Source organism: Stegostoma tigrinum, chromosome 12 (genome assembly GCF_030684315.1).
Source record: "Stegostoma tigrinum isolate sSteTig4 chromosome 12, sSteTig4.hap1, whole genome shotgun sequence".
In the NCBI taxonomy this organism is placed as follows: domain Eukaryota; kingdom Metazoa; phylum Chordata; class Chondrichthyes; order Orectolobiformes; family Stegostomatidae; genus Stegostoma; species Stegostoma tigrinum.
The window spans coordinates 35,714,939-35,740,688 of record NC_081365.1 but is presented as its reverse complement, the minus strand read 5'-3'; the positions used below and the strand labels follow the sequence as shown (position 1 = coordinate 35,740,688).

Genomic DNA, 25,750 nt, shown 5'->3' with positions numbered 1-25,750 from the left:
CGGTTCCAGGTGGCATGAAAGGTTAGCATGCAGGTGCAGCAAGTAACGAAAAAAGCAAATGAAACATTGGCCATTATTGATAGGCAGTTGGAATTTAAAAATAGTGCAGTCTCGGTACAACTTAGAGGTTGTTGGTAAGCCCACACCAAGTGTTGTATGCAGTTTTGGTCTCAATATTTAAGAAAAGATATATGATAATTTGAGTCAGTTGAAAAGAGATTCACTAGGCTGATTCCTGGTTGAGAGAGCTGAGTTATCAAGAACAGCAAAATAAGTTTGGCTTTTATTAATGGTAATTTAGAAAGATGAATTATTGAAATGTACAAGAGTCTGGGGGGCATGATAGACTAGTTATTTTCATTAGTGGAGGAATCTCAAACTAGGATATTTAGTTATGGAATAAGGGGACATTCTTTTAAAACTGAGATGCAAAAGAATTTCTTCTCTGAGGGTAAACTCTTTCCAGAGAGTTTGGAAGAGGAGATAGTTCAAATATCTTTCTATCTGAGAGTTGAGGGCTATAATGAGCTGATATAAAAGAGAAGGTGAGGCATAGGACAGATTAGTCATGGTCTTATAGAATGGAGGGACAGGCTTGGTAGACTAAATAACCTAGTCTTAGCGAGTTTTGAACCTAGTCTTATTCCTATTTCTTATGTTCTTATGTTAAGCTTACCATTGTGGATAGACCAACAAGGTTTCATCAGTGTAGAAATTTGTTCCGCTTGCCTCTTGAACCTAACATTTACAACTCCAGCCATTCTGACAGTTAACTTGCTGATGGTAGCCTCTTTCCTAGTCTTAAGAGTTCAATCATTCCCCATAATCTGGATTATATGGTCTTCACTTTGAAGAAAAACTGTTAAGATTGTCACTTTTAAGCTTCTCCATTCTATCTGGACATTCCCATCCCTCATTGCTTCTATTAGGTAGTCGTTCTGCTGCCTGTCCCTGATTCATTTGAAAGAGGGATCTTGAGGACAATGCAATTGAACAACTTCACCAGTTCCAGAGATATGCAAACCAGGTCCTCTCCTTCAGCTTGCTTGTATTCATAAAACCTCTGTTGTAGCTGTGTAAGGTTACTGCTGACCACAAAAACACCTGTCAATACCTCAAAGATTTGCTATCAACATCTTCAAATATCCTGTACCTCTTCCCAGTATTTCCTAATGGGTTTGACACACAAACATCCTGGCACAAGCTCAGCCGGCATACTCGAGTTGATGCTCCTAGACACCATAACTAGCTGTGTGCCCTCAATTCAGTCTTCAGTCACCAGATTAACATGTGTTTCTGGTCTTTACTAAATCTGTCAAGCTTCCTACTCAATGGCAAGTGGGTTTTCTAGCCAGGAGTATTGCTTTGTCAAGGCCATGCACATGAGGTGTCTCTGCCGCTGTCTATACCGGAAATGTAGCGTTACATTTCTATACAAACAGACAGCTCAAAGATCATCCAGCACGGATTCTTTATTCGAGATGGGAGGGACAAAGTTCAAGAGGCCAGTGTGGAGGGTTAAAGTGGGAGAGGGGATCAGTGACCTTGTGAACAATTTTTCTACTGAGTCCCTAAGGGAGGCCTGTCCCTTGCCTGATAGTAACCGACACAGCCAGTTTTGCCAGGCTTCCCATATGACATTGGACCCACCCTGTCAAGGATGAAATACTGGTGGTGAGGAATTGAGACCATTAAGTGGCCATTAAAATCTTAGACAGCTCAGTTAAGTGCTTGGTAATAGACTTTACAGGCTCCACCTGCCTTCAAACCCATCAGGATGAACACAATAATCCTGTACTAGAATGGTTACAGCACAAGATACCATTTGGCCTGTCATGTCCATGCCAATTCTTTACAAGAAATTCAGCTCATCCTCCAGATGCAGTCAATCCTGTGTTTTTGAAATCTTCACCGTATCCGCTTAGTTGACTGAATGAGGAAATACAATAAACTTACTTATAACTCAGAGGACTCGTGACTCCCAGGAAAAGTAACCATTTATTTAAATTCCATTATTAAAAAAATTTTGTATTCTCATGGTCCATCTGTAACTGTTTTGCTGTAACATGTCTCCTCTTTTTGAACTCAGTTTACGCGTTATGTCAGTTTTCCACTAAACGCAACAAAATATCGTTTTGTAGTCTCTATACTGCTAAGATATACACAGCTAATAAGCACAGAATTTACCTGTAAAATGTAATACGTTGTATTACCAGATTAGATTTAAAGTTGAAGCAAATATGTTTGTTTGGAAGTGATAATATATCTTCAATTTCATGTTGCAGCTTCTCATGGGATTTGAAAGTGGAACAGTTGTGCTGTGGGACATAAGGTCAAAGAGAGCAGATTTCAGATTTTATTATGATGAGGTGAGTGAGACGTTAATGTTTTAAAGAATGTAAGTCACTTGTAGATAACGTGCATCCAACTTTAGTGCATGAATTTTACATAATATTTAGGTAGGATCAAACAACAGCTTTTATGAAGTTTTCATTTTGTGGTGCTGCACAGGACCTTGATTTTATGATTCTGTTCCAGATAGTGTAATGAGATGCTTGGGAACAGTACTATGTGTGCATGAAGTTGGTAGCTTTCCATGAAAGACTAGCGCCTGTACTAAATTGTTTAAAGAGAAAATGCCAATTGGTAAATAGTCCTAAAGGACAGCTTACTGAGTAGTAAACTGAAAGTAATTTATAGTGATGAGATCATACCACAGTTTATGGCACTATAAAATTTGCAGTTGCTTTAACTGCAGCAGCAGAAGTTCGTCATTGAAATAGTTAAGAATAGCCCTTTTTAGGGCTTGTAAATCTGATCATTTTAGTATGTAAATGGAAAGCAAAACATATAACTATTTGCAAACATATCTTAGATGGATAATTGAATTTGTTGAACTAATTTTTAATTTGAGAAATCCACATTTGGATCAATAATATGAGCTATTTCTATCCACTTGTCTTAATACAATCTAGAAAACTAAGAACCTGTATATGTATGGCCAAAATGGCAATGAGTTAATAGCATTCAATGTTTTGTGGGTCTCACATTTCTGCAATTATTCACATAATCAGTTGCAGGTTTTGACAGTAACTAATCTTCAAAATGTTAGATTAAATAATAAATATGAGTTTACATACTATAATAAGTGGCCAGAATTTATGTCTAATTAACTATCAATGTTTAGCATTAAAATGAAGTAGTTAATTGAAATTGATTAAAAGAAGTTCTAAATTCGTGTATGGATCACTGATGAATTTTGAATACAGGCACAATTGCTGAATGCCAAATTCAGACATTCCTCATCTTTTCTTGATGGACTTTTATTCACACTTCAGCATATTTCTGAGAATGTACTGAATTCAACCCTTTTTGGAAAAGACCCTGTATTTTTCAAATGTTCAATCTGCTATCAAAATCAAATGTATATTAACTAGTCTGATATTAAAATCAAAATAATATTTGCATTTAGGTACAGTTCTATTCTTAATTACATATGCCAGAAATAGTGTCCTGCATTCTAGGAGGAAAGAAACAGGTTCCACGACTAAAATCAAATGTGCAAATATACACAATGGAAGGAGCATATATTTCAAATGAAGTAAATGGATACCAGCTAATTTAAACATTCACTCACAAGAGATAACTTAATTAAAATGAAATTATTAAACAATTCATTTTATAATTGGCTAGACAATAACAAGAAATGATGCAAGGTGGTTTCAATTACCCTTCCACTGAATTTTCTATTTCTGCTGCATTACATCTAAGGAGGGAAAATCAGTGGATTATTATGGCGCGACCGTTAGCTGTTCACGTGATATTTAAATGATCTCGTTTAGAAGGCAAACAATCGTGATTTGCAGATAAGACAACAATATTGCACATAATTAACAGCAAAGAAAATTAGAACCCCTCTTCAGGAAGATATAGACAAACACATATATTGGGCAAATAAATGTCAGGTGAAATCTAATGAAGTTATCGTTGTAAAGTTGTACATTGTATCAGTTTTAAGGGTATGTTGTAAATGTTAGTTTCTGCAGAACCATCTGTAATACATTGGATTGGCCACCACCAATCTTACTTATTGGCATTAATTGAGCGATTGATACCATGGGAGGAAGTTTGACCATACAACATCTTAGACAGCATGTGGATATGTTACTAAAGTGACAAGTTACCCAGATGTTAATTATTTGAACAATTAGTTCCATTAAATGAATTCTTACATCTAAGTGCCCTTCTTAAAGGACAACAGTTGTATACTTATGGTCATGAGCTGATAATCATTGATCCTATAATGCATGAATTCTATCTATGATCTTCTGCTACTCAACACTGCCATGTGTGCTTTGTTGATTTGATATCTGTGTTCTACAGGAAAAAAGATAAATACACAGTCCTTTATAAATGAGGTTTCCGATGCTTATTTGATACATCTGTGAGCTGACTGGTAGTGCATGAAAGGAGTTGATGAGAAAGCCTGCAGCAGCAGGTCATAGAAGTAGAATCCTTTACTAACTAAAAAATTTTTCTATCTCAGCCTTGAATCCATTGAACAACCCAGCTTCGAGAGCCCCATGGGGTAAACAATACTACTGAAATACTACCTTCTGTGAGAGGAAATTCGTCCTCATCACTGTCTTAAATGTGCAACTCCTTATTCTGATATTGAGCCCTCTCATCCTAAATTCTTCTCTAAAGGAATACAACGTCTCCACATTTACACTGTCAATCCCCCTCTAATTCTATAGGCTTAATCTTAGGTCTGTCTGGTGAAATGCCAATTTTGTTGAATTTTTTTGGAGGCCTCTTTAAAAGTCACCATTACTCTGCCCCACACTCAGATCTGAAGGTGTTCCAGCAGGGAACCCCCTTCTCATCCCAGACCTACATCATTTATTCAACTTTTCACTGCATTCATTAGAGACCATCATCATATCTGCAAAGTACACAATGAAGTAATGCTGTATTCATCCCATACTACCCTCAGTGGTTTCACAAGTGATGGGATGCTTTTATCAACATTCACTTCCTTTTATATCCTAAAAAATATGTTGCAGATTCAAACAAGGATCAGACTGTTTTGGATCTAGTAATGTGTAATGAAGCAGAATTAATAAATTATGCTAAAGCTAAAGATCCCCAAGTAAACCCTTACCATAACATAGTGGAATTTAGCATTCAATTTGAGACTGAGAAACTTGAATTGGAAGTAACTGTGCTAAATTTAAATAAGGGTAATTACATAGTAATGAGAGCAGAATTATTAGGATTGGACTGAGGAGAAGTTAGTAGAAAAGATGGTTGAAGAACAATGGCAGACATTTAAGAAAACATGACTGACAGCAAAGATATATCAGTGACAGAGGTGAATTTTAAGTAGGGCCATGTTTAACCAAGCAAGTTAAAAATAGAACTGAAAGAAAAATGTACAATGTGGCAAAGATTAGTGGTAAACCAGCAGATTGGCAAAGTTTTAAGAGCCAAAGAAAAAATGACAAAAATGTGAGAAAGTAAATTCTGTGGGAAAATTAGCAAAAATATATAAATGAAAATTTTCTTTAAATGTGTAAAAAGGAAGATGGAGACTAAAGTGAACATAGGCCTACCTAGAGGATGAGACTGAGGAAACGATAATGGAGAGCCAGGAAATGGCAGAGGAGTTGATTAAGTACATTGTATCAATCTTCATAGTAGAAGACACTAACAAGGGGCTGAAGGGGCAAGTGGAAAAAAAACACAATCACTATCACTGGAGGAAAGGTACCAGGGAAACTAATGCAGCTAAAAGCCAATACGTCCCCTGGAACTGATATGTTGCATCCTATGATTTTCAAGGATGTAGCTATAGAGAATGGGCTGGTTAGTAATCTTCCAAAAATCCCTAGATTCTTGGAAAAGCCCCAGAGGATTGGAAAATTGCCAATGTAACACTCTTTTCCAAAAGGGAAGGGAGAGAAAAAAAGGTAACTGTAAATTTGTTAACTTAGCATCTGTCACTTGGAAAACATTATAAAGGATTAATAGTAGAGAATTTAGAATACATAAGATAATCAAGCAGAGTCAACATGCTATCATGAGAGGGACATCATGCCTGTAAAATTGATTAGAGCTCTCTCAGGAAGTAACAAACAGGATACATAACGGGGAACTACTGAATGTTTGGATTTTTGATAGTTTTTTGATAATGGTAATGAAGGGTTTTTGAAAATGTATTGCACTTAAGGTCATTTAATAAGATAAAAGCCTATGGTGTTAGGAGTTGTATATTTGACATTTTGGTTCACTAAAAGAAGATAGATAGCTGGGATAAAAGGAGCATTTTCAGGATGGAAACTTGTAACTAGTAGAGTGCCACAATGATCAGTGCCACAATGATCACCAAGTTTATTCTGGGTATGGAGAGATTTTCCTATGAGGAGAGGTTGAGTTAAGATTACTATATTGGAAGATATTAAGGCAGAGTCTTAAAGGTACCTAAACAAAAAGAGATAATGGTGAGATTTGTGGTGGAATCATGTGAAAAGTCCAGCAAAGCTGCCTTGATATCAGGAGCAACTCGCTGCATATCCTTTGAATTTGCCAAGTGGCAAGGCAAGTTTCTCATTGGGCAACTGAGAGTTGTCAATTAAGGGAGATTGTAGTTTGTTAAATGTCAATTTTCCGAGAGTGACAGTCATTGTGTTTATTTCCACCGCCCCCTTTAGTCCTTGATTATTTATTTTTTGGATTGTTATTAGTGTCTTCTATCATGAAGCCCATGCAAAGTTTATTCAACTCTACTGCCTTTCCTAATTCACTATTATTATTCCCCAACCGTCATCTTCTAGCCAGGTGGGACTACAGTAACTTTACCTTTACCTCTAGGCAGGAGGGATCACTTGAATTATCAGTAGAATTCTACTAATCTCATTTTGATTGCTGCAGTCAAGGTGGCAACTTTACTCAAAACCCAGCCCTATTCCAAGCTGCTGGGTGCTTTATTGTACAGTTATATAACCACAGGAATAATAAATATTTCCAAGATTTTTGAGCTTAAGGAGTTACTGATGGCATTCTGTCACTTTCAGCATCTGCTGTAAGTATTACAAAACACAGTTAGTAACAACTATAGGATACTGGTTTAAAAAAACATGTAATCTTCTGGATTAGAAAGATAAAATAGAAAGCCTTGCAAGATCAAAAAGTGTTCAACTGATGAATGAATATTTGCTAATTGTTTCGTCACCGACCTGACATCATTGTGTCATATTTTAAGTTTTCAGGCAGTGAATTCTAGACTGCCACCAACTCCTGACTGAAAAAAAACCCTCCTCAACTTTCCTCTTCACCTTGTACCTCTTACTTAACATCTATCCCTCCTGGTTAATAACCCTTCTACTAACGGAAATGTACCTTACTATCCATTCTATCTATGCCCCTCATAATCTAATCCATATCTACCAGGTTGCCTCTCAACTTTTGCTGCTCCAAGGGAAACAATCATATCTCAGCCCCATCTCCCAGGTCACTCAGCATCCATGCAAATCTTCTCTGCATCCTCTCTAGTACAATCACATTCTTCCTGTAATGTGGTGACCAGGGGACACCAAGCCATTCAAGTCTGGGAAGTATATAATGGGTAATTCACATGTCCATTATTGTTCATAACACAACAGCCAAGAGGAGTATGCTGTTCTATAGGATGCAAGGATGAAAGGAAAATTTAGCAGTCTGTGCGAACTTTGAAACATTGAAAGATGTTGGAAGAATGAAAAGGAGATGGCTCAGGATTGTTCTCAGCCAGATGCCTATCAATAGAGAATTCACTGTACAGCATTTGGATATCGTATGCTAACTGAAGCCTCAAACTACCTAATCTTAGTACCATGGAATGTCAGTGCCCTATCTCAATGACTGCTACATTCTCTCTGATGGTGAGAAGGACCTGTAAAGTGCAGGTATTTAAAGTTGGGATCCCTGGAGATACCAAGCATATAATCATATGGATATGAATACACTCAGCAACTGAAAAGTTCAAGGACTGCAAAAATACTCAGGTCCACATGTCCTTTGCCATGATCAAGGGCTGCTTACCATACAGCCATCAGAAAGTAATGCCATTTAAAAAAAAGTACAAACCCAGATCATTCATCCTTGAAGTAGATTTCAGTTAGATTCACTCTAGCTTTTCATGCTCTATGATGCAATACTTGCTCAGCTGGATGAGCCTCCTACTCAATGCCCTGATAATTGCCCTAATTCTCAAAATATTGCAGGGAATCCCCCACTTCCTCTGCATCCTCCTCCTCCCACCGACACCCACACCCCCATCCCTTAGGCTACACTGTAAGACCCTGTTGGAATATTTCAGGCATGGAAACCACACCTTAAGGGGACTGATGGTCTAATCTGTCATGGCCTTGGCATTCAGCGTTGTACATTGCATCTTTGCTCTGTGTCACTCTGAGGGTATCATGAAGGCGCCATTAGCCACATTTGGGGACGTAGCACTTGCCTCTCAGCAGCTATCCTTGTATGGCTCTATTCAGGTGCTCTATTTTCAACAATTGCAATAGGAACATAGGAATAGAAGCAAGACATTCAGCCCCCAAGCCTGTGACGAGATCGTGGCTGTTCTGTGGCAATTGCACTGTCTATATCAGATTCATGAGCCAATAAATGATCTCTGCGTTATATTGGAAGGAGAACACCATTTCAGTAATTATAAGTTTGAGCCCTCAAGTCTACCACAATGAAGCATCACGTTGTGCCCTGACACAGTTTGTCATAGAGACTGTGCAAGGAAACTAATGTCATAACTTGATGTCATAAGCTTTCCTGCACCTCTGCTGCTTGGCTTGCTGTGTTCATCAAGCTCTATATCTTGTTATCTCATAACTTGGTTGACAGCTTTGAGGTATGTAACCTTATCCACATGTATGTAGCAGGACCAGAGTATTCATGTAACACTGGGCAGTCTGATTTTGGCATTAAGATACCATACTAACTCCCGCAGCTCGCAAAGAAAACCACCCCTGAATATCACAGACCATGTCCTTGCATCTTTACAGCTGAGTGAGCAAGTGGCACCTCCAAAGTGTCAGGTAGGACATGTGATTCAGAAATAGCAAATCTAAGTGTAATTTCTAAGTTAGCACTGATTAGATTTGCTTATCTGAAATGATGAAGAGGCAAGTAGTACAAACTATATAATGGTCATGATTGCCTGAGGCCATCATTTTTCATGTTCATTCTTGGAAAAAAGAATGACTTGCCAATGAGCTGCAACTGGATGGCAGATGGGAGACATTATTTAATTGGTAGATGCTTAATTAATGCAACTGCCCAAAACAGGGCCACAAATTCAAACAATTGCATTCCATCCCTAAAGAGAATAACAGTAACTTACTCTCTCCACTCTGCATGAATTGACAGACATTTGTCATGCTATTTTGCATTTAACTTTGGATCAAAGATTTCAAGCTTTCATCTTTGAGTCCACGTGAGTGGGTTGTAAGCTCCATTTGAGATGCAGGATAACCTCCCTATCCGGCATGTTCCTTTTTGTGTTGCGATGGCTGTAACTCTGATTGTCGTTTAACTTAACCCCCATTTCATTTCACCCCCTTATACACTGCAATGTCTCCAATTTTCCTCCTGGACCATTATAGCCTACTTCAGAGGCCTCCAGCATCACAGATGCTAGTATTCATCCAATTCAATTCACTTCACATGGTATCAAGAAATGGGTGGAGTCACTGTTACTGCAAAGGTTACAGGCCCTGGCAACATTTCAGCAATAGTACTGAAGATGTGGTCCAGAACTTGCTGCAATCTTAGCCAAGCTGTCCCAGTACAGTAACAACACTGACATCCTGACAATAATGTGGAAAATTGCCTAAGTATTTCACGTACACAAAAAGCAGGGCAAATCCAACCTGGCCAATTACCACCCCATCAGTCTGCTCTCGATTGTCAGTATAGTGTTGGAAGGTGTCATCAGTGCTATCAAACAGCACCTGCTCACCATAACCAGCTCAGTGATGCCCAGCTTGTGTTCCACCGGGGCCACTCAGCTCCTAATCACATTGCAACTTTGGTTCAAACATAGACAAGAAGTGCTGAATTCCAGAGGTGAGGTGAAACTGACAGCCTTTGACATCAAGGCCATATTCAACCAAGTGTGGTATCAAGGAGCCCTAGTAAAACTGGATTCAATGCGAAAACTGGTTGCAGACATAGCTGACACAAAGGAAGATGGTTGTGGTGGTTGGAGGTCAGTCATCTCAGCTCCAAGATATCTCTGCAGAGTTCCTCAGGGTAGTGTCCTTGGCCTAATCAACTTCAGCTACTTCATCAATGACTTTCCCTCCAACAGAAGGTCAGAAGAGGAGGCGTTCACTGATGATTGCATAATGCTCAACACCATTCATAACTCTTCAGAAACTAAAGCAGCCCAAATTCAAATGCAAAATGACCTGGACAATATCTAGTCTTTGGCTGAAAACTGGAAAGTATCATTCACCCCACACAGACGTGAGGCAATGATCAACTCCAATAAGAGTCAAGCTAATCATCATCCATAACATTCAATAGTGTTACCATCACTGAATCCCCCACTGTCAACCTCCTTGAGGTTACCAGAAAAACTGAAGTGGACAAGCTATATAAAAACAGCAGCTGCAAGAACTGCTCAGAGTCTAAAATCCTGAACTGAGTAAGTCACCTCCTGACTCCCCAAAGCCTGCCCAACATTTACAAGATACAAGTCAGGAGTTTGATGGAGTAGTTTCCACTTTCCAGAATGAGTGCAGCTCCAACAACATTCAAGAAGCTTGACACAATCCAAGACAAAGCAGCTTGCATCATTAAACATCCATTCTCTCCACCACCAATACTCGGTAGCAGCAGTGTGTACCATCTACAAGATGTACTGCAGAAATTCACCAAAGATTCTAGACAGCACTTTCAAAATTCAGAACCATTCCCATCTAGAAGGAGAAGGACAGCCGATATTTGAGAACATCACACCTGCAAGCTTCCATTGGATCCACTCACCATCCTGGCTTGGAAATATATCACCATTTCTTCAGTGTCACTGGGAGTAAACTGAAGTAATGAAATAGAAAAGTTAAAAAAAAGATAAAAATAAACCGATAATGAAGTTGTTGCAGAACACCCAGTGTCTGTGTGGAATCCCGACATTCAATAACAAAGCACACTGTCTCCATTCACAGTCTCTATGATGGACCCATCGTATTGCTGACAACTGCTCTCCAAGAACAAATAGGAATGGTGATATGGATCTAAAACTGTTAAATTCAATCTCAGAAACAGAAGACTGCAAAGTTTATTGTAGAAAGATGAGGAGCTATTCTTTGAATTGGAATTGGAATGCCACTGTTTTAGAATAGTGTGGCATGGCCTCAATTGCAGCTGCCTTATTTTCATCAACTTCATGTTGCCCCATCTCCTTCCTCCCAGAACCAGGATTGGTCATTTGGTTGTCCAAAACTTGAATATTAAGGAAAAAGAAGTCAGTCTTTTTTTTCTATCTTGCATTAATTATAACAGAAGGAAGTATGCCAAGTCTCAAAGGGAATAATAATTTTTACTGCAAACAAATACTTGCTGATTGGTTGGCAACTTACCTCTAGTTTTTCTAGGAACTGCCTTGGGGAATGAACCAGGGAACAGTTGTCCCCATGATTTTTCCAATTGGAAAGGTTTTCCAATTGAAAAGGTGTAATGCAACCACAGGGTTGGCTTATGGGTTACTGGGGACCATGGGGTTGGAAAGTCTGGAGTTGAGTATCATCTGTCCCAGGTCTGTGCCATAAATGGTCCAAACAGTTTGATTAAAAATATTAAGTTGGTTTATTGACAACCTCATAAATCTGCCTTCTCCTCGCGTAAGATTTGGCCTAAGCCCATTATGCTGTTCCTACAGAATGCAGATTACCTTGAAAGGTAAGGTGTGTCAAAAATTTGGACAACATGTGAAGCTAGAAACTTCGCTCAGCTATTATTTCTTTCTCAAGGGCCCTCTTGTGATGCAGTGTCAGTATCCTACTCCTGGACTTGGAGACCTGGGTTCAAGTCTTACCTGCTTCAGAGTTAGAATATAACATCTCGGAACAGATTGAATAGAAAAATAGATGAAAATAAAATGACAATACCGAGATATTGGTTAAAAAAACTATTTTACAATTAAGAAAAAGCACGGGGACAACAGTTCATTGGTGCATTTTCCGTAACAAATCTTTGACTAATCAGAAGGCACCAGCTAATTTATCAATGTCCACTTACTGACCAATCAACAACTTCTGCTCATGTGGAATAAATTGTTAGTCCCTTTGTGATGTGGAATTCAATTGTAATCTTTGAAGGGATTCAGGCATTTATGGCTGTGCCAGAATTTGCTACTTACCCCTAACTGACCTGAAAAAAGTGGCTTCCTGTGTAATTTCAAAGAGCATTTCAGAATCAACCCAATTGCAGTAGGTCTAGAGTCACATGCAGGTTGATCTGGATAGTGGTAGCAGATTACCTTTGCAGGAAGATGGGCAGGTTAGGTGAATTAGCCATGGGAAATACAGGGAAAGGATAAGGGGATGAATCTGGGTGGGATGCTCTTCAGAGGGTTGGTGTAAATTTGTTGGGCCAAACGGCCTGTTTCCACACTGGAGTGATTCTATGATTTAAAGGAAGCCTTTTGAAATTGAAACTGAGTCTCCATATTGAAAATATTTTGATCTTTTCCTTTTGTGCTAATAGCTTTGAAAGTTTTGTTTTGCTCTCCTGAATAGTGAGAGACTTCAAAAGGCAATATCAGAAAATGGCAAGGAGGCCAATCTCCACAATCACCTCAGGCATCAACTCAACATCAGTCTCTGTGAAAACAGATGTTAGGCTGCTCCATTATTTGTTTGCAAATTAATTATTTCACATTGAGTTTGGTTACATGTTATTTTCTCTGGTGCAAACAATAAAGATAGAGGAAATTACAGTTTTTGTGGACTTTTGCTTCAACCTATGACAGTAATCTTCCCTTCTTAGCATTCAGAACAGTATCACTGCAAACACAGCTAGGAGCATCACCACAAGCATTCAAGTGAGATTAATCCCAGAAAATCTGACATTGTCAGAGTATGAAGCATATGCATCTTTGGCAGTATTTTCAGCAATTTACAGTGTAGCCTGAAGCAAGTCAGGCGCCGATAAACAGCTATAAAATTGGCACGGAACACTAAATATATTAATCTACTGAGGACAGATGAGGATTTCTAGTTCCATGGGAAAAAAGTCTGGAAGCTTTGTGGAGGCAAAGCAGAGTTAACAGAAAAATTTTCTGGGGAAGGATCACCGGATTTGAAGCATTAATTCTGCTTTCCCTTCACGGATGCTGCCCAACGTGCTGAGCTTCTCCAGCAATTCCTGTTTTTGTTTCAGATCTTCAATATCCACAGTTCTTTGTTTTAAGTGCTATTCTTATATTTTAACGGTCTCCCAAAATAGAAATGCTACCGCATGCTATCAATCCTATTTTCAGCAATTTTTTTAATACTATGGACCACATGAAAGTTTGTTTTGTTCATAATTTCATTTAAAATAATATGTACTCACCTTATTAAGATTTTAAATTGCACACTGCCTGCAGTACTGACTCTAAACTGTACATTTTAGTTAATATGCAGTTCATTTCACAGTAATTTCAACCAAAGGTAAAGGCATCTCGAAAGCTAGTATTCTCAATGTATGCAACCAAAGGGAGTTTAATCCACCAAGCTTATTGTCATAAAATCATATCAGTGTTGTTCAATCTATGATTATTATTCTTGTTTAAGAAACAGAGGGCCAGAAGTAGACTGTTGAATCCTTGTCCCGTTTGTTGAAATGGTGGTTGATCTGTATCTTAATTCTATCCACCTGCCCTGGTTTACTTCTTGTAATATCCTTTTCCAACAAATTTCTTTCAATCTTAGAATTAAAACAATAATTGAGACTGCAACCTACCATTTTTAGTAGGAAGGAATTCCAAGTTTCTCCCCTCTTTTGTGTGAATGAGGATGGCTCTGAATTAAAAATTATATTCCTTTGTCTAAGAAATTATTTTCAAAATCTGAGCAACCTCAATCAAAATTCACATATTCCTGGGGATACAAGCTGATTTATATCAGTTTTATCCACTATGTAACCCTTAGAACCTTGTAACATTCTGGTTACTGTGATACTTCCACAGCCACAATGTCTTTATTCGATGCAATAACTAAAACTGCACACAGAATTCCAGATGTGATCCAGTTAGAGATTTTTGTAGCTGTTAAAATGCTCTATTCCTTATGCTATAAACCTCTGACATAAAGGTTAACGTTCTATTGCCCCTTTTATTCTTCTTTGAACCTTAATGTGGAGGTGCCGGTGTTGGACAGGAGTGGGAAAGGCCAGAGATCACATGACACCAGACTATTGTCCAACATTTATTTAAAAACACAAACTTTCGGAGTCTTACACTTTCTTCCAGTGTTAGTGAGAGAGGTAGTTTCAGACACAGAATTTATAATTAAAAGATCAAAAAGGGTCACACCACTGATGAGGATGTACTAAACAAACCTTAAGATGCTGTTAAAGCTTTAATCAGTCAGAATGTTTTAATTGATTAATATGCATATGTAAACCCCAAATTCCTTTGAAGTTACGGACCAGTTGAACCAGGAACTTTCCTTGTCACAATAGCCGTTTCAGCACTCTACGCCAGCATCCCCCATGACAACAGCATCGCCCAACAGCCTCATTACTCAATATCGACAACTGCCAATTTCCAAATGCCATCCTAAAACTCATCTGCTTCATCCTCAACGACTAGTTCTTCAATAAGACACAAGGAACAGCACGGGAACCAGATCTGCACCCTAATATGCCAACATTTTCATGCACAGACTTCTTTGCTGCACTGAACCTCTGACCAATGCTATACACCAGACACATTGACAATATTTTCTTCCTTTGGACTCATGGTGAGGAATCATTGAAACAACTACCTAGCGACATCAACAAATTTCATCCACCATCAGACCTACCATGGACTACTCTTTAAGATCATTCTTGGACACACACATTTCCATCAAGGACAGATACCTCCATACCTCACTCTACCACAAGTCCACAGATAACCTCACAATGCTGCAGTTCTCTAGCTTCCATCCTGAACATATTAAAACAGCCATCCCCTACAGTCAAGTACCAGGCATACACAGAATTCATTCGGTTGAGGAGGAACAAGACGGACACCTGAATGTGTTGAATGGTGCCCTCATAGGAACAGGATACGATGCTCAACTCATCAATCGCCAGTTCCAATGTGCCGCAGTGAAAAACCTTATGACCTCCTCAGAAGACAGACCCGGGATATGTCTGATAGGGTACCTTTCATTGTCCAGTACTTCCTGGGAGCATAAAAACTATGCTGTGTTCTTCACAGCCTTCAGCACAATATCGATGATGATAAGCACCTCAACAAGATCTTCCCCAAGCCTTCATTTCTCTCCTTCAAACAACTGCCAAACCTTAAACAGACCATTTTTGACAGCAAACCGTTAGCCTTCAGAACAACATCAACCACAACACTGTATAGCAACCTTTGCAAGACATGTGAGACCTTCGACATGGCCACTACCATCACACATGGGAACACCACCCACCAAGAGCAGGGCAGATACTCGTGTGACTCGGCCAACGTTTTTTATCTCTCATGCTGCAGGCAATGGTGCCCTGAGGCATGGTACATTGGTGAAACCATGCAGATGCTACGACAATGGATGAATGGACACTGCGCAGCAATCGCCAGACAGGGATGTTCCCTCTCAGAGGGGCAACGCGTCAGCGGTCAAGGACATTTTGGCCTTGGATCTTCAGGTAAACTTCCTCCAAGGTGGACTTTGGCCTCAACAGATTGTAAACAAGGCCTCGCACAGAATATGCATTGTCTGACCTAAAATGTCACCTCCTCTGTACACTGATAAAATCTAAATGACTTCAAAGGAATTCCGGGATTTACGTGTACATATTAATCAATTCAAACTTTTTAACTGATTTAACAGCATCTTAGGTTTATTTAGTACATCATCATCAGTGGAGTGACCATATGGTATTTTACTTATAAACTGTGTCTGATACTTCCTGTCTTACTAACACTTGAAGGAGTAAGAATCTGAAAGCTAGTATTTTCAAATAAATGTTGGACTATAACCTGGTGTCATGTAATTTCTGTCTTTGAACCCTACCGCTACATTTTAGTGTTGTGTGCGTAGGGATCTATAATTCTCTTTGCACTGCCACTTCTCCTACATTTTCACCTTTTAAATTATAGTTGGATCAATCCTTTTCTCTTTGCCCGTACAATGGGCTGAATTTTGTGAGATTGAAAATTTGTTTCTGACAGACATCATTGGATCCCAGTGCCATTGGAATGCAATGATGCAATTTTTACAGGGAAAGCAGGAGTGCAGGCTGATCAGAAACTTGGCCAACTCCATTTAATGACCCGTTGAGCACCTTGTGAAGTTTAATGGACTAAATAAGGTCAGGAAGAATTTTTCAAAGGGGAAATTGCCAAATATGAGTCGTCTGGTACACATTAATACACAGCAGTTTTTTGTTTTTAACCAGAATCATTTTGAAATAGGATTTTACTGCATAATTAGGCACAGTGCAATGCGGTTTAATGGATCAATTGGCCAACTCTCTGAGTGCTGAGTCTTCTGACCCTCCAAATACTTGCACCTCCCCTGTGTACAGCAGTATCATAGCTGTAATTTGCAGCTGATATTTCTGCTGCAACAGGCATCATTTGCCTTTTCACAAAAATCTGTGCCACTAATTAGGCATTGTACTCACCTCCAGCCCAAATGGGGCATTAACATTAGCTGGGTTAAATGGGCAATCAGTATCCAGGTATTGGGTTAGAACGTTAGTTCAAACTAACATAAATATAAAATAACATTGTTAAATAAACACCTCGAACACCAGCCTTTGTAATTAAGAATAGTACAACTTCCGTTGTAGGTGGTGCTAGCTTTTAATAAGCACAGTACATAAACTTACATGGGAATTATTCTGTTAATTAAAATATTAAGTTAACTAAATAGGATAGGTAACAATAGCAGGGTGAGTGTTATGTTGCAGCTGTGGAATGTGGGAGCTTTTGGATGCCAAAGCAATCCAGGACAAACACTTTTGAAGATATTAGTAGCAGCTGAGGCATTCCAGTTCAGGATTATTGGTCTAGGAGCTGAACTGCAGATAGTGCATAACATAAGAAAGGAGAAGAAACATCTGCTTTTTTTTACTGAAGATAGTCATACCTCTTAGAACAAGACAGTCTGTTTTTGGCAGCAGTGAGGGACAGGAGGATGTGACCATGAGCGTGACAGTATACTCACTATTGCCTGCAATGTCTTCACTCACACGTTGTCAGCAATGCCAACTCCTGCATGCTTTCTGCACTGCCTACTCATTCGCTTGGGACACCATCATACCTGCATCAAAAGCGATAGTAGTGCCACCCACATTCATGTCTCTTAATACCTACCTCTATTCTGTTTCATTCCATGGAGCAATTCAGCCCACGTTCAGGCAGAAAGAGTCACGATATGTAGTGGGCTGACTGACACTCACCTTCTCACCCCTTGTGAAGGGAGAATCCTGTTCTGCGTGGTTGACTGACTATGTCCAAGCCCTTGGATTGATATTGACTTACTATGCCAGGACCCTCTCAGTGAAGGCTGTCTTCCTTAAATTGACTAAGGACTGCTGACAACCATGACATGTTTCTTGACTTCATGTCAGTGCTGAATGGCATTGCGATACAACAGTATTGTGGGCCTGGCATCTCTGGTTGAGGTGCAAGGTGCAGAAAGGGAAGGCAGGGATGCTGTGACCATCCTGGTGTACTCAAAGAAAATCAAAGTTAAGAGACCAAGCAAAGAGCCCCCTGATGCAGTCTTATCCACTACATCAAGGTGAGTGAGTACAACTGTCCTTTCTGCAGCATTACAGTGATAGTTGCTGTTGCACCATGAGGTGTAGCTTTGAAGGCAAAGGCACACTGTAAATGGATCAGAGATAAGCCATGAGGTTTCTTGGAGGTTGGCACCTCTAAGATGCCAACATCTGTGGACATGTAATGTATGTGGCTGGTGTTCCACACTGAGATCCTTTGGAGCCAGCAAGAGCAGGAGTCATTAGGTGCCCACTCTGACGTCCATGTTGAGAATTGTCGGCATCGAGTTTGCTAGTGCCACATGGTAGGATAAAACCTGAATATTAATGAATGGTTTGCAGTTAATGAGGTAGTTAACAAGAAGTAATCCCTTTAATAGGCAACTCATTGCTGCCTAGCATGAAACCTAGTTTAAAAAATGCAACAAGTTGTTCCCAACTTCAAATGGGCCCCTTTGGACCTATATAATTCTCCCAGATTTCTCACTATAGCCCATGTCATTCAGGCTCTGATAAGATTCAGCTTGTTGAACTGGTTGGGGCAGAGATGAGGAATGATGATGGCAAGAAATCATTTATGTGTGTGGCATACTGATCATTTAACAGCAACCACACAATAGGAAAGGATATCAAAGAACAAATATTGGGAGCTTCTCAGAAAGATCAAGCATATTAACCCTGGTGTGGACCATTCCAAACACATATTCCATGATTCAATAAACTTTAGCCATTGGAAGTTCTCCTGAAACCAGAAAGGGTTACAATCACTGACGTAGGGAGATAGAGATGCAAAAGTCAATACCACTCAATAACTATGTCAACTAGAAGTATCTGGCACAGAAACAAATCTAACACCGCACTGTAAGAATAAATCTTGTCAGTGATTTAGAGTAATGTTGACTCTGCTCATTACTGATATCACCAGGAAGTATATCTAATGAGATGCAATAATCAGAATTCACCGTGTCTACTGGCCTTCTGCAGCATCTAGGGTTTGTCAAAAGGGAGGAACCATGTACAGAAATCTCCAGTTTCAAGACTGGGAGACAGCAGATGCTTCCACATTATCTATGCCTGTCTACTAACCCACTAATGAGAAGTAATGATACCAGAAAAACCTTGATGTATGTGTTAACAATCAAAATAATATGTTAACATATTCATTCGCCTCTTTATTAAAGGTAGGCCAAATAAAGATTTTAGACTTGAGTGCTTTATTTTTGTAAATTGTTAATGAAGAGTGGGCAACCTAGCTACTGGTGCAGCCAAGACAGCAGGTATCAGTGCCGGTCCCAACTCCAGATGAATGGTTAGCAGCTGGAAAAGCATTGAACTATTGAGCCACCAAATAATGGTTCATATGAATGGAAATAGCACCTATATTAGGGGTTACCTGCAAGTTATGGACACCATCCCTGCCTGAGTCCTATGAGGAATGGGTATGGGTACCATCCAATGGACAGGATAGTTAAAGAAGAAAACCAAAAGGAGAGATGAAAAGACATCCAAACTCAAAATAGAAAGTCCAAAGTCAATAATCCTGAAAGGGAGAAGCATTGAAATAACTGACTTAATGGTGAAAAAAAGGAATGCACATGAGGCTGCAGGAAGCAATGTGGAAGAATAGCAAAGCAAGACTAATTGATAGTGCATACAAACCTGACTACCACGTTTTGGATGGGAGAAGAAATGTTATTGGAATAATACTTAGTGCAGAAATGAAGAACAAGATGCTGGGGATGAACAGAATTAGTAACAGAATCATCAAAATAAAGATAGAATTTCAGGGCGAAATGTGGCACATAAATATCTGTTTTACATTGCAGGTGTGAGTGTGTACTGGAGGCGAAGAAATATTTTGGGGACAGGTGGACAATGTAATTTAAACATTACTAAGTAATGGCAGGATTCTGATGTGTGGGACCTAAGTGGACAGGTGAAGAGAGGAAATGTGAGAAAGTCTGCTTATCCACGGTGGAAATAGTTTCAGAGATGCAAATGAAGAACCACAATCCTGGGCCTGCCAAAGTAAAGCAACCCATAATGCTAAATACTTAGTACCAAAAACATGGAAACTACCTTATGACCTGTTACACTGGTAGTAAAGAAACACAGCTAACTACATTATGATTAGAAAAGAACATGCAGAAGAAACAAAAAACCAGAAAGTCTTCCAAGCAAAGAACTAATTGTACAGTGCTAATGGCAGAGCTGTTTATGAAGCAAAAACAAAATGATAGCAGACAAGATGTAGTCAGAACATCGGATGGTGGGAGCTCGAAGGTCCACGCGTGAAGTGGAAATATAGAAAGCAGATATAAAGCCTGTTAAGAGAATTAGAAAAAGTTATGACTCATCCTGTGGAGGAATTTTCTGCCAAAAGGTAGATGGGACCAGATTTTATCTTTAAAACAATCCAAGTCTCTTCAGAGAATGCCAAAGAAGAATGTGCTCTGACAGCCCCCAACCCACTATAGCCATGCCCAGCTTTGTTGATGATTATTCCACAGCTGCAGAGCTTTAAATGGGTGTGCAACCTCAAGGATCCTCCCATTGGTTGTAAAAGCTGCCTCTTAATTGGCCATCTTCAGGCAGGAATGGGACCTGGAAGAACCATAAGAACATAATAAATACAAATAAGAGAAGATCTTTTGTCCCTGACTTTATCGAGGCCTTAACAACATTCTCTGTCCTGCTACCTCTTTCTCTCCTCACCAATCTAAAATACTTGACTCCATAATACATGAAGAATTTGACTGATATACCCTTGAATACATTCAATGGATCAGTCTCCACTGCTGTTGAGGTGGACAATTCCAAATTCTTCCTCATTTCCGTTATAAATGAGAGACCCTTATCTGATGTGGACTTCCTAGTTCTAGATTCCCCAGTGAGAGAAATATTCTCTCGTTAGCAATCCTGTCAAGCCCCATCAAAATCTTATATGGTTCATTAAGATCAACTCTCATTCTGTTAAACTCTAATGAGTGTAGATGCAACCTACACAGTCTCTCCTCATAAGGCAATGCTTTTATCCCAGAAATAACTTAATAAACTTTTTGAACTGCCTCCAAGCTGTGCTTGATTTTAAAGCATTTAAGTTTCCACCGTTATGTCAAGTATCTGCCTCCTGTGCTATTCTAGGATTTTCCAGATGGATAATACTGGGCTTGTGCCTATAATAAATGTGGCCTCAGCATAACCATTCAAACGAGGTAGGGGGAGGAAGCTCTCAGCATGGTTCAGCTATTTCAAATAGAGACACTGTAGTATGAGACAGGTGGAGTCATGAATTAAGGCATGTGATAGAGCACTTAAACTGAAGGAGTTGGACTGACAAAAGACCTGGGCACAAATTTTGGAGGACAGATGAACAGAGAAATATCCAACCTGATGATTGATCATAATAAACTGCAAGGGTTAAATTATGTACAAATTGTTTAGCCTACATTTTGAAAATAAAAGTTCTGATTCCAAACACAGAATATAATTTCATATCAGAGTTTAATGAAGTGCCTTTTTTAGCAGTTAGTCTGCATGGGTGTTGTATGTAATGTGAATAAATAGATTACATTTTTTCCATTATTTATTGAATGTAAAGTATAAGGATATATTGATCTGTAACATCAATAATATATTGCTTCAAAGACACCAATAATGCATAATATATTACTCAAAAAATATAATATACTCACTATAACTTTACTTATAGGCCATCCATTCTGTCAGCTGGCATCATGAAGGGAGGCAATTCATGTGTAGCCATTCAGATGGTAGTTTAACCCTTTGGAACTTGAAAAATCCAAGCAAACCTTTTCAGATCATAGTACCACATGGTAAGCACTTCTAAAAGTTAATAGGTAAGTGTAGGTATATACTACCTTTGCGTAATGTTTTTAAAAAGTTGACATAGAATACTTATGTATTTTCCTGTATCTTTGGATATTGCTAAAATAGATGCTTTCCGATGGCCTATGAATTGGTACAGTCTGGCCTATCGGCTTGAACTGGACACAAAGAATGATCCCAGTGCCAGAACCAGTAGGCCTGAGGCACACCCTGTATCTCATTTACAGCCATTAAATCATCAGCAGTGACCCTCAGGTAGGTTCTGGGACAGAAGTGAAGCAATCAGAATTTGTGGGGTGGAGAGTCCTGTAGAAGTAGGGAGCATTAGAAGAAGTAACCAGGAAATTAGGAGGGAAATGACCAAGGAAGAGATGGGTGAGCACATGGGGTGAAAGGAGGCAGCTGTGCATGGAGACTAACAGCAGCATTCTATACTGCAGTACACATTTTGGTTTCATACTGAAGTGTTCAAACTTAGTTGTTTTTGTTGGTAGCCTCCACAGAATCCTTTAGGGACTATTAAATATGTCACAGAATGTATCACATTTTTTAATACCATAGGCCTGTGTCAGCAGTGTTCAGGGCAACCAATTTTGTAAATGGAATTTCAAACAGGTGTTATGCCCCTAATTCCAGTGACAGGTTCTGGTTGTCTTCTGCCTTTGAAAATTTGCCAAGGAGATGCAAGAATTAAAGAATCCAAATCTTACAATCAAGGCATAAATTTATTAACTTGGAGCTTGGCCATTTTAGATCAAAACTAGGAACCTTCTTTTACAGAAAAAAAAATAGCAATTTGGAATTCTTTTTCCACACATTACCTCCAAAATCGTTGTGGATGGCAGAACAGCTGGAGCTATTGGAACTAATCAATTTTTGTTTGGTAAGAGTATCAAGGGATTTGAAGGAAAGACAGGAAGATGGAGTTCGGTGCAGATCAGCATAGAGAATCAGGCCACTTGCTGCATCTCACTGCTTGTAACAGGAATGTGTTTCTTCATTTATTGGACAGGTACACCCATACAATGTTGCAAATGAGTATGCCTAAGGAACTGCACTTTCTCAGTGAAGTGGGAAAGAGGAAAAGGGTTTGCATTTGGGTCAAAATCTAGATTCTGAGGGGGAAATTGATTAATTTTAAGATTTTCAAGTAGGTATCCTTGGTATGGAGATAGACTCCCATATCTCAAAGCTAGAATGCCAATCAGAGGTCTTCCAGCTCTAGCTCCAAGGAAGTATAAGTTTCAGTACAAGATAAGTAATTGGTATTGGATCTCAAGAAAGAAGGTGCCCTTTCACTTATTTTTAAAAAATAATAAGATGCACAATAAACAGCTATTCCATTACTGTGTGAGAAAATTCCTCCATATGGTGGTCTCTGACTGTATCTCCATGAGCAAGCAGACAGAACCTATAGGATAGCAAATAGTCCTAGCATCCTGGCCTACCATCCGCTGCCTACCAATGGATCTGCCTCCCGTCACATCAGGAAACTAGAGGCTGAATGTAAACTTGAGAAATCTCTTACCTTTAATAAGACTCCTAATGAACCTAATTGCCTGCCCAACTCATGGAGATGGGCACTGTTATTAGTCACTGAACTTTGTTGTGTGTGCTGCCATTGATATCTTTTCAACATTTGATATATTCCATACTGAAGTGTTCAAAATTAGTTGTTTTTGTTGGTAGCCTCCATAGAATCCTTAAGGGAACTACCGAATATGTTACTAAATATGTCACAGAATGTATTGAAATTTGTGAGAGCTGTCCTTATTAGGGCCTTATGTGTTCTACAGTTTTTGCGGGTAGCCACCTTTTGATCTAACAAGAAGAGCCTTGAAACATAAATAAGATGTAGTTTGTTGCTTCTCTGCAACTATTTGCAGATTATAAGAGTAAGCTCTCATTACTACTGACTGTTAATGTTTGGTCTATCTCCCATCAAATTCTACTCTACTCTCTCACCAAGTCCTCACAACCTGACTCCTTGGGTACTTACTGTACTAAGTCAAGTATTGAGTATTTGAGACCCTTTCAGTTGGCTTTTCTCTAATAGCTGTTATTGTTTACCTTGTCTATATGTTTTCATTTACCACTACACCGCCTACCCCAAGTCTTTGCTGGAATATAGTCTGTTTAGACTTTGAAGAATGACAGTTTGTTGGATTGAAGGTAGTTGTGTTGGATTATCTTCCTAAGGGCTTGAGATTTGCATGTTTCCTTGGAACTGGAAGATCTTTAATTTCCTTTTATTTCTTTTGCAGAGATCCTTGCTATAATAGGCACTTTTTATTCTACACAGTATCTTGAATCTTTAGACATTACTTGTTTCTTCTTTGTGGTGTATTCCATGGAGTTTTATGTAACACATCTTCAATTTGTGTCAGTGGATGCTTGTTTTCAATTTGCATGTAGATCTGTGCTGAAATAGGTTGGTTTTTTGCTTGTTCTTACTTTTCTTATTCACCTTTACCAATTGAATTTTGGTAAAATCAATTTGTCAAATCCTCAATTATGCTGTTTAAATATTCATTCATACCTTGAGTAATATGCATTATTGTTGTTGAAGATTCTTCTCTGGAAGGTAGAGTGGTCAGAAGTTCTGCTAAAACATGTCACCTCCTAGTCACTTCAGTCTTTAAGGTGGGGCCTGAATTTATCATAAAAACAGAAACTGCTGCAGAAATTCAGCAGGTCTGGCAGCATTTATGGAGAGAAAGCAGTGTTAATATTTTGAGTCCAGTGACCGTTCTTCAGAACTGAATTTTTCATAACTAAGTGTTCATTATGCTGTGTGGCAATGTGACTAATCTTAGTTGTGGATGCTTTAATTGCCACAAGTAGGATATTCTGTTCAATTACTGATTCATTGTATTTCTTCTCAAAGTTTGTTGGTACTTGGAATCTGAGCATTCTTCAGTTTTGATAGAAATCGAAAACATTTGCACCAGACTAGAATGGCCACAACTTTCCATCTTACTGAGCATATTTAAAAAAAGCACTTCTTCCAACTTAATTAACCTCAGGGGATTCTGTTTTATGTTTAGATTACTCCGTGATCTTGTGGTATTCTATAAGACCTTCCATTAGCTGTTCCTTGACCAAATGTGCCTTGACCTTTATAACCCTTTTCAAGCTTTTGAATGAAATTGACATCAATACCTGAGTTTGAAGTGTGTAAAGGTTTTCTAGAATTTGGCATCCTCTAGGTTGGAGAGTAGCCCATAGCATACCTTTAACATTATGCACAATGCCCCAAACAATACATTTGAAAAGTAAAGTAAGAACAATAATATTCTGTCAGCTGTAAACAATGTTTTACAATGTAAACAAGGCTCACTATCTGAAAATATTATGGCATTTTGTCCCATGTCTAATTTGAAATTTGTGAGTTGTCCTTAAGCATAGCTGTGTGCTTGCCAAAATGTTTGGTCTGGGTTACCAATTTTCCCTAGCAGGACTTTGGATTTGTCTTCTACTCCATTTACTTCTTTTGTTTTTAGCTTTTCTGAGGCTATGTCCTGGTTCAGCTCATTTTCTGACAGTGGTTTTTGTTTTACAGCAAAAGCGATTGGTTTCAATAGCTGAGCACTGTGCACATCTGCGAGGTTTCTTTGCCACATAACATTCGGAAGGACATTTAGGATCTGGTGTCTGTCCCAACTCTTGATTAGCTCATCATATATATCATTTGTAGTTCTGTACCCGAAGAATTGAATGGAATCTGACAACCACCTGTGCCAAGTTTGATCTTCTCTCCTTAGTATCAATCTGTGTTGCTTTGAGACCTCTACTTCACTCATCAACTGAATGGGTTTCTGAAGTAACATCTTCTATGGACTATAATGACAAAGATTCACCAGTAATGCTTTTAGAGAACATTCTCTTTTGAATGCTGATTTTGTTACCATAG

At 38.9% G+C, this 25,750-nt stretch overlaps 1 protein-coding gene across 5 annotated transcripts in view; it reads left to right on the top strand.

The window, feature by feature from the left end:
• stxbp5l (syntaxin binding protein 5L) overlaps window positions 1–25,750 on the top strand; it is a 523,376-nt gene that overhangs the window by 263,196 nt on the left and 234,430 nt on the right. For all 5 annotated transcript variants that reach the window (XM_048540360.2, XM_048540359.2, XM_059650278.1 and 2 more), the window contains exons 7-8: window positions 2,286–2,369; window positions 21,701–21,824. In XM_048540360.2, the coding sequence (XP_048396317.1) occupies window positions 2,286–2,369; window positions 21,701–21,824 (208 nt within the window). The remainder of the gene's footprint in view (window positions 1–2,285; window positions 2,370–21,700; window positions 21,825–25,750) is intronic.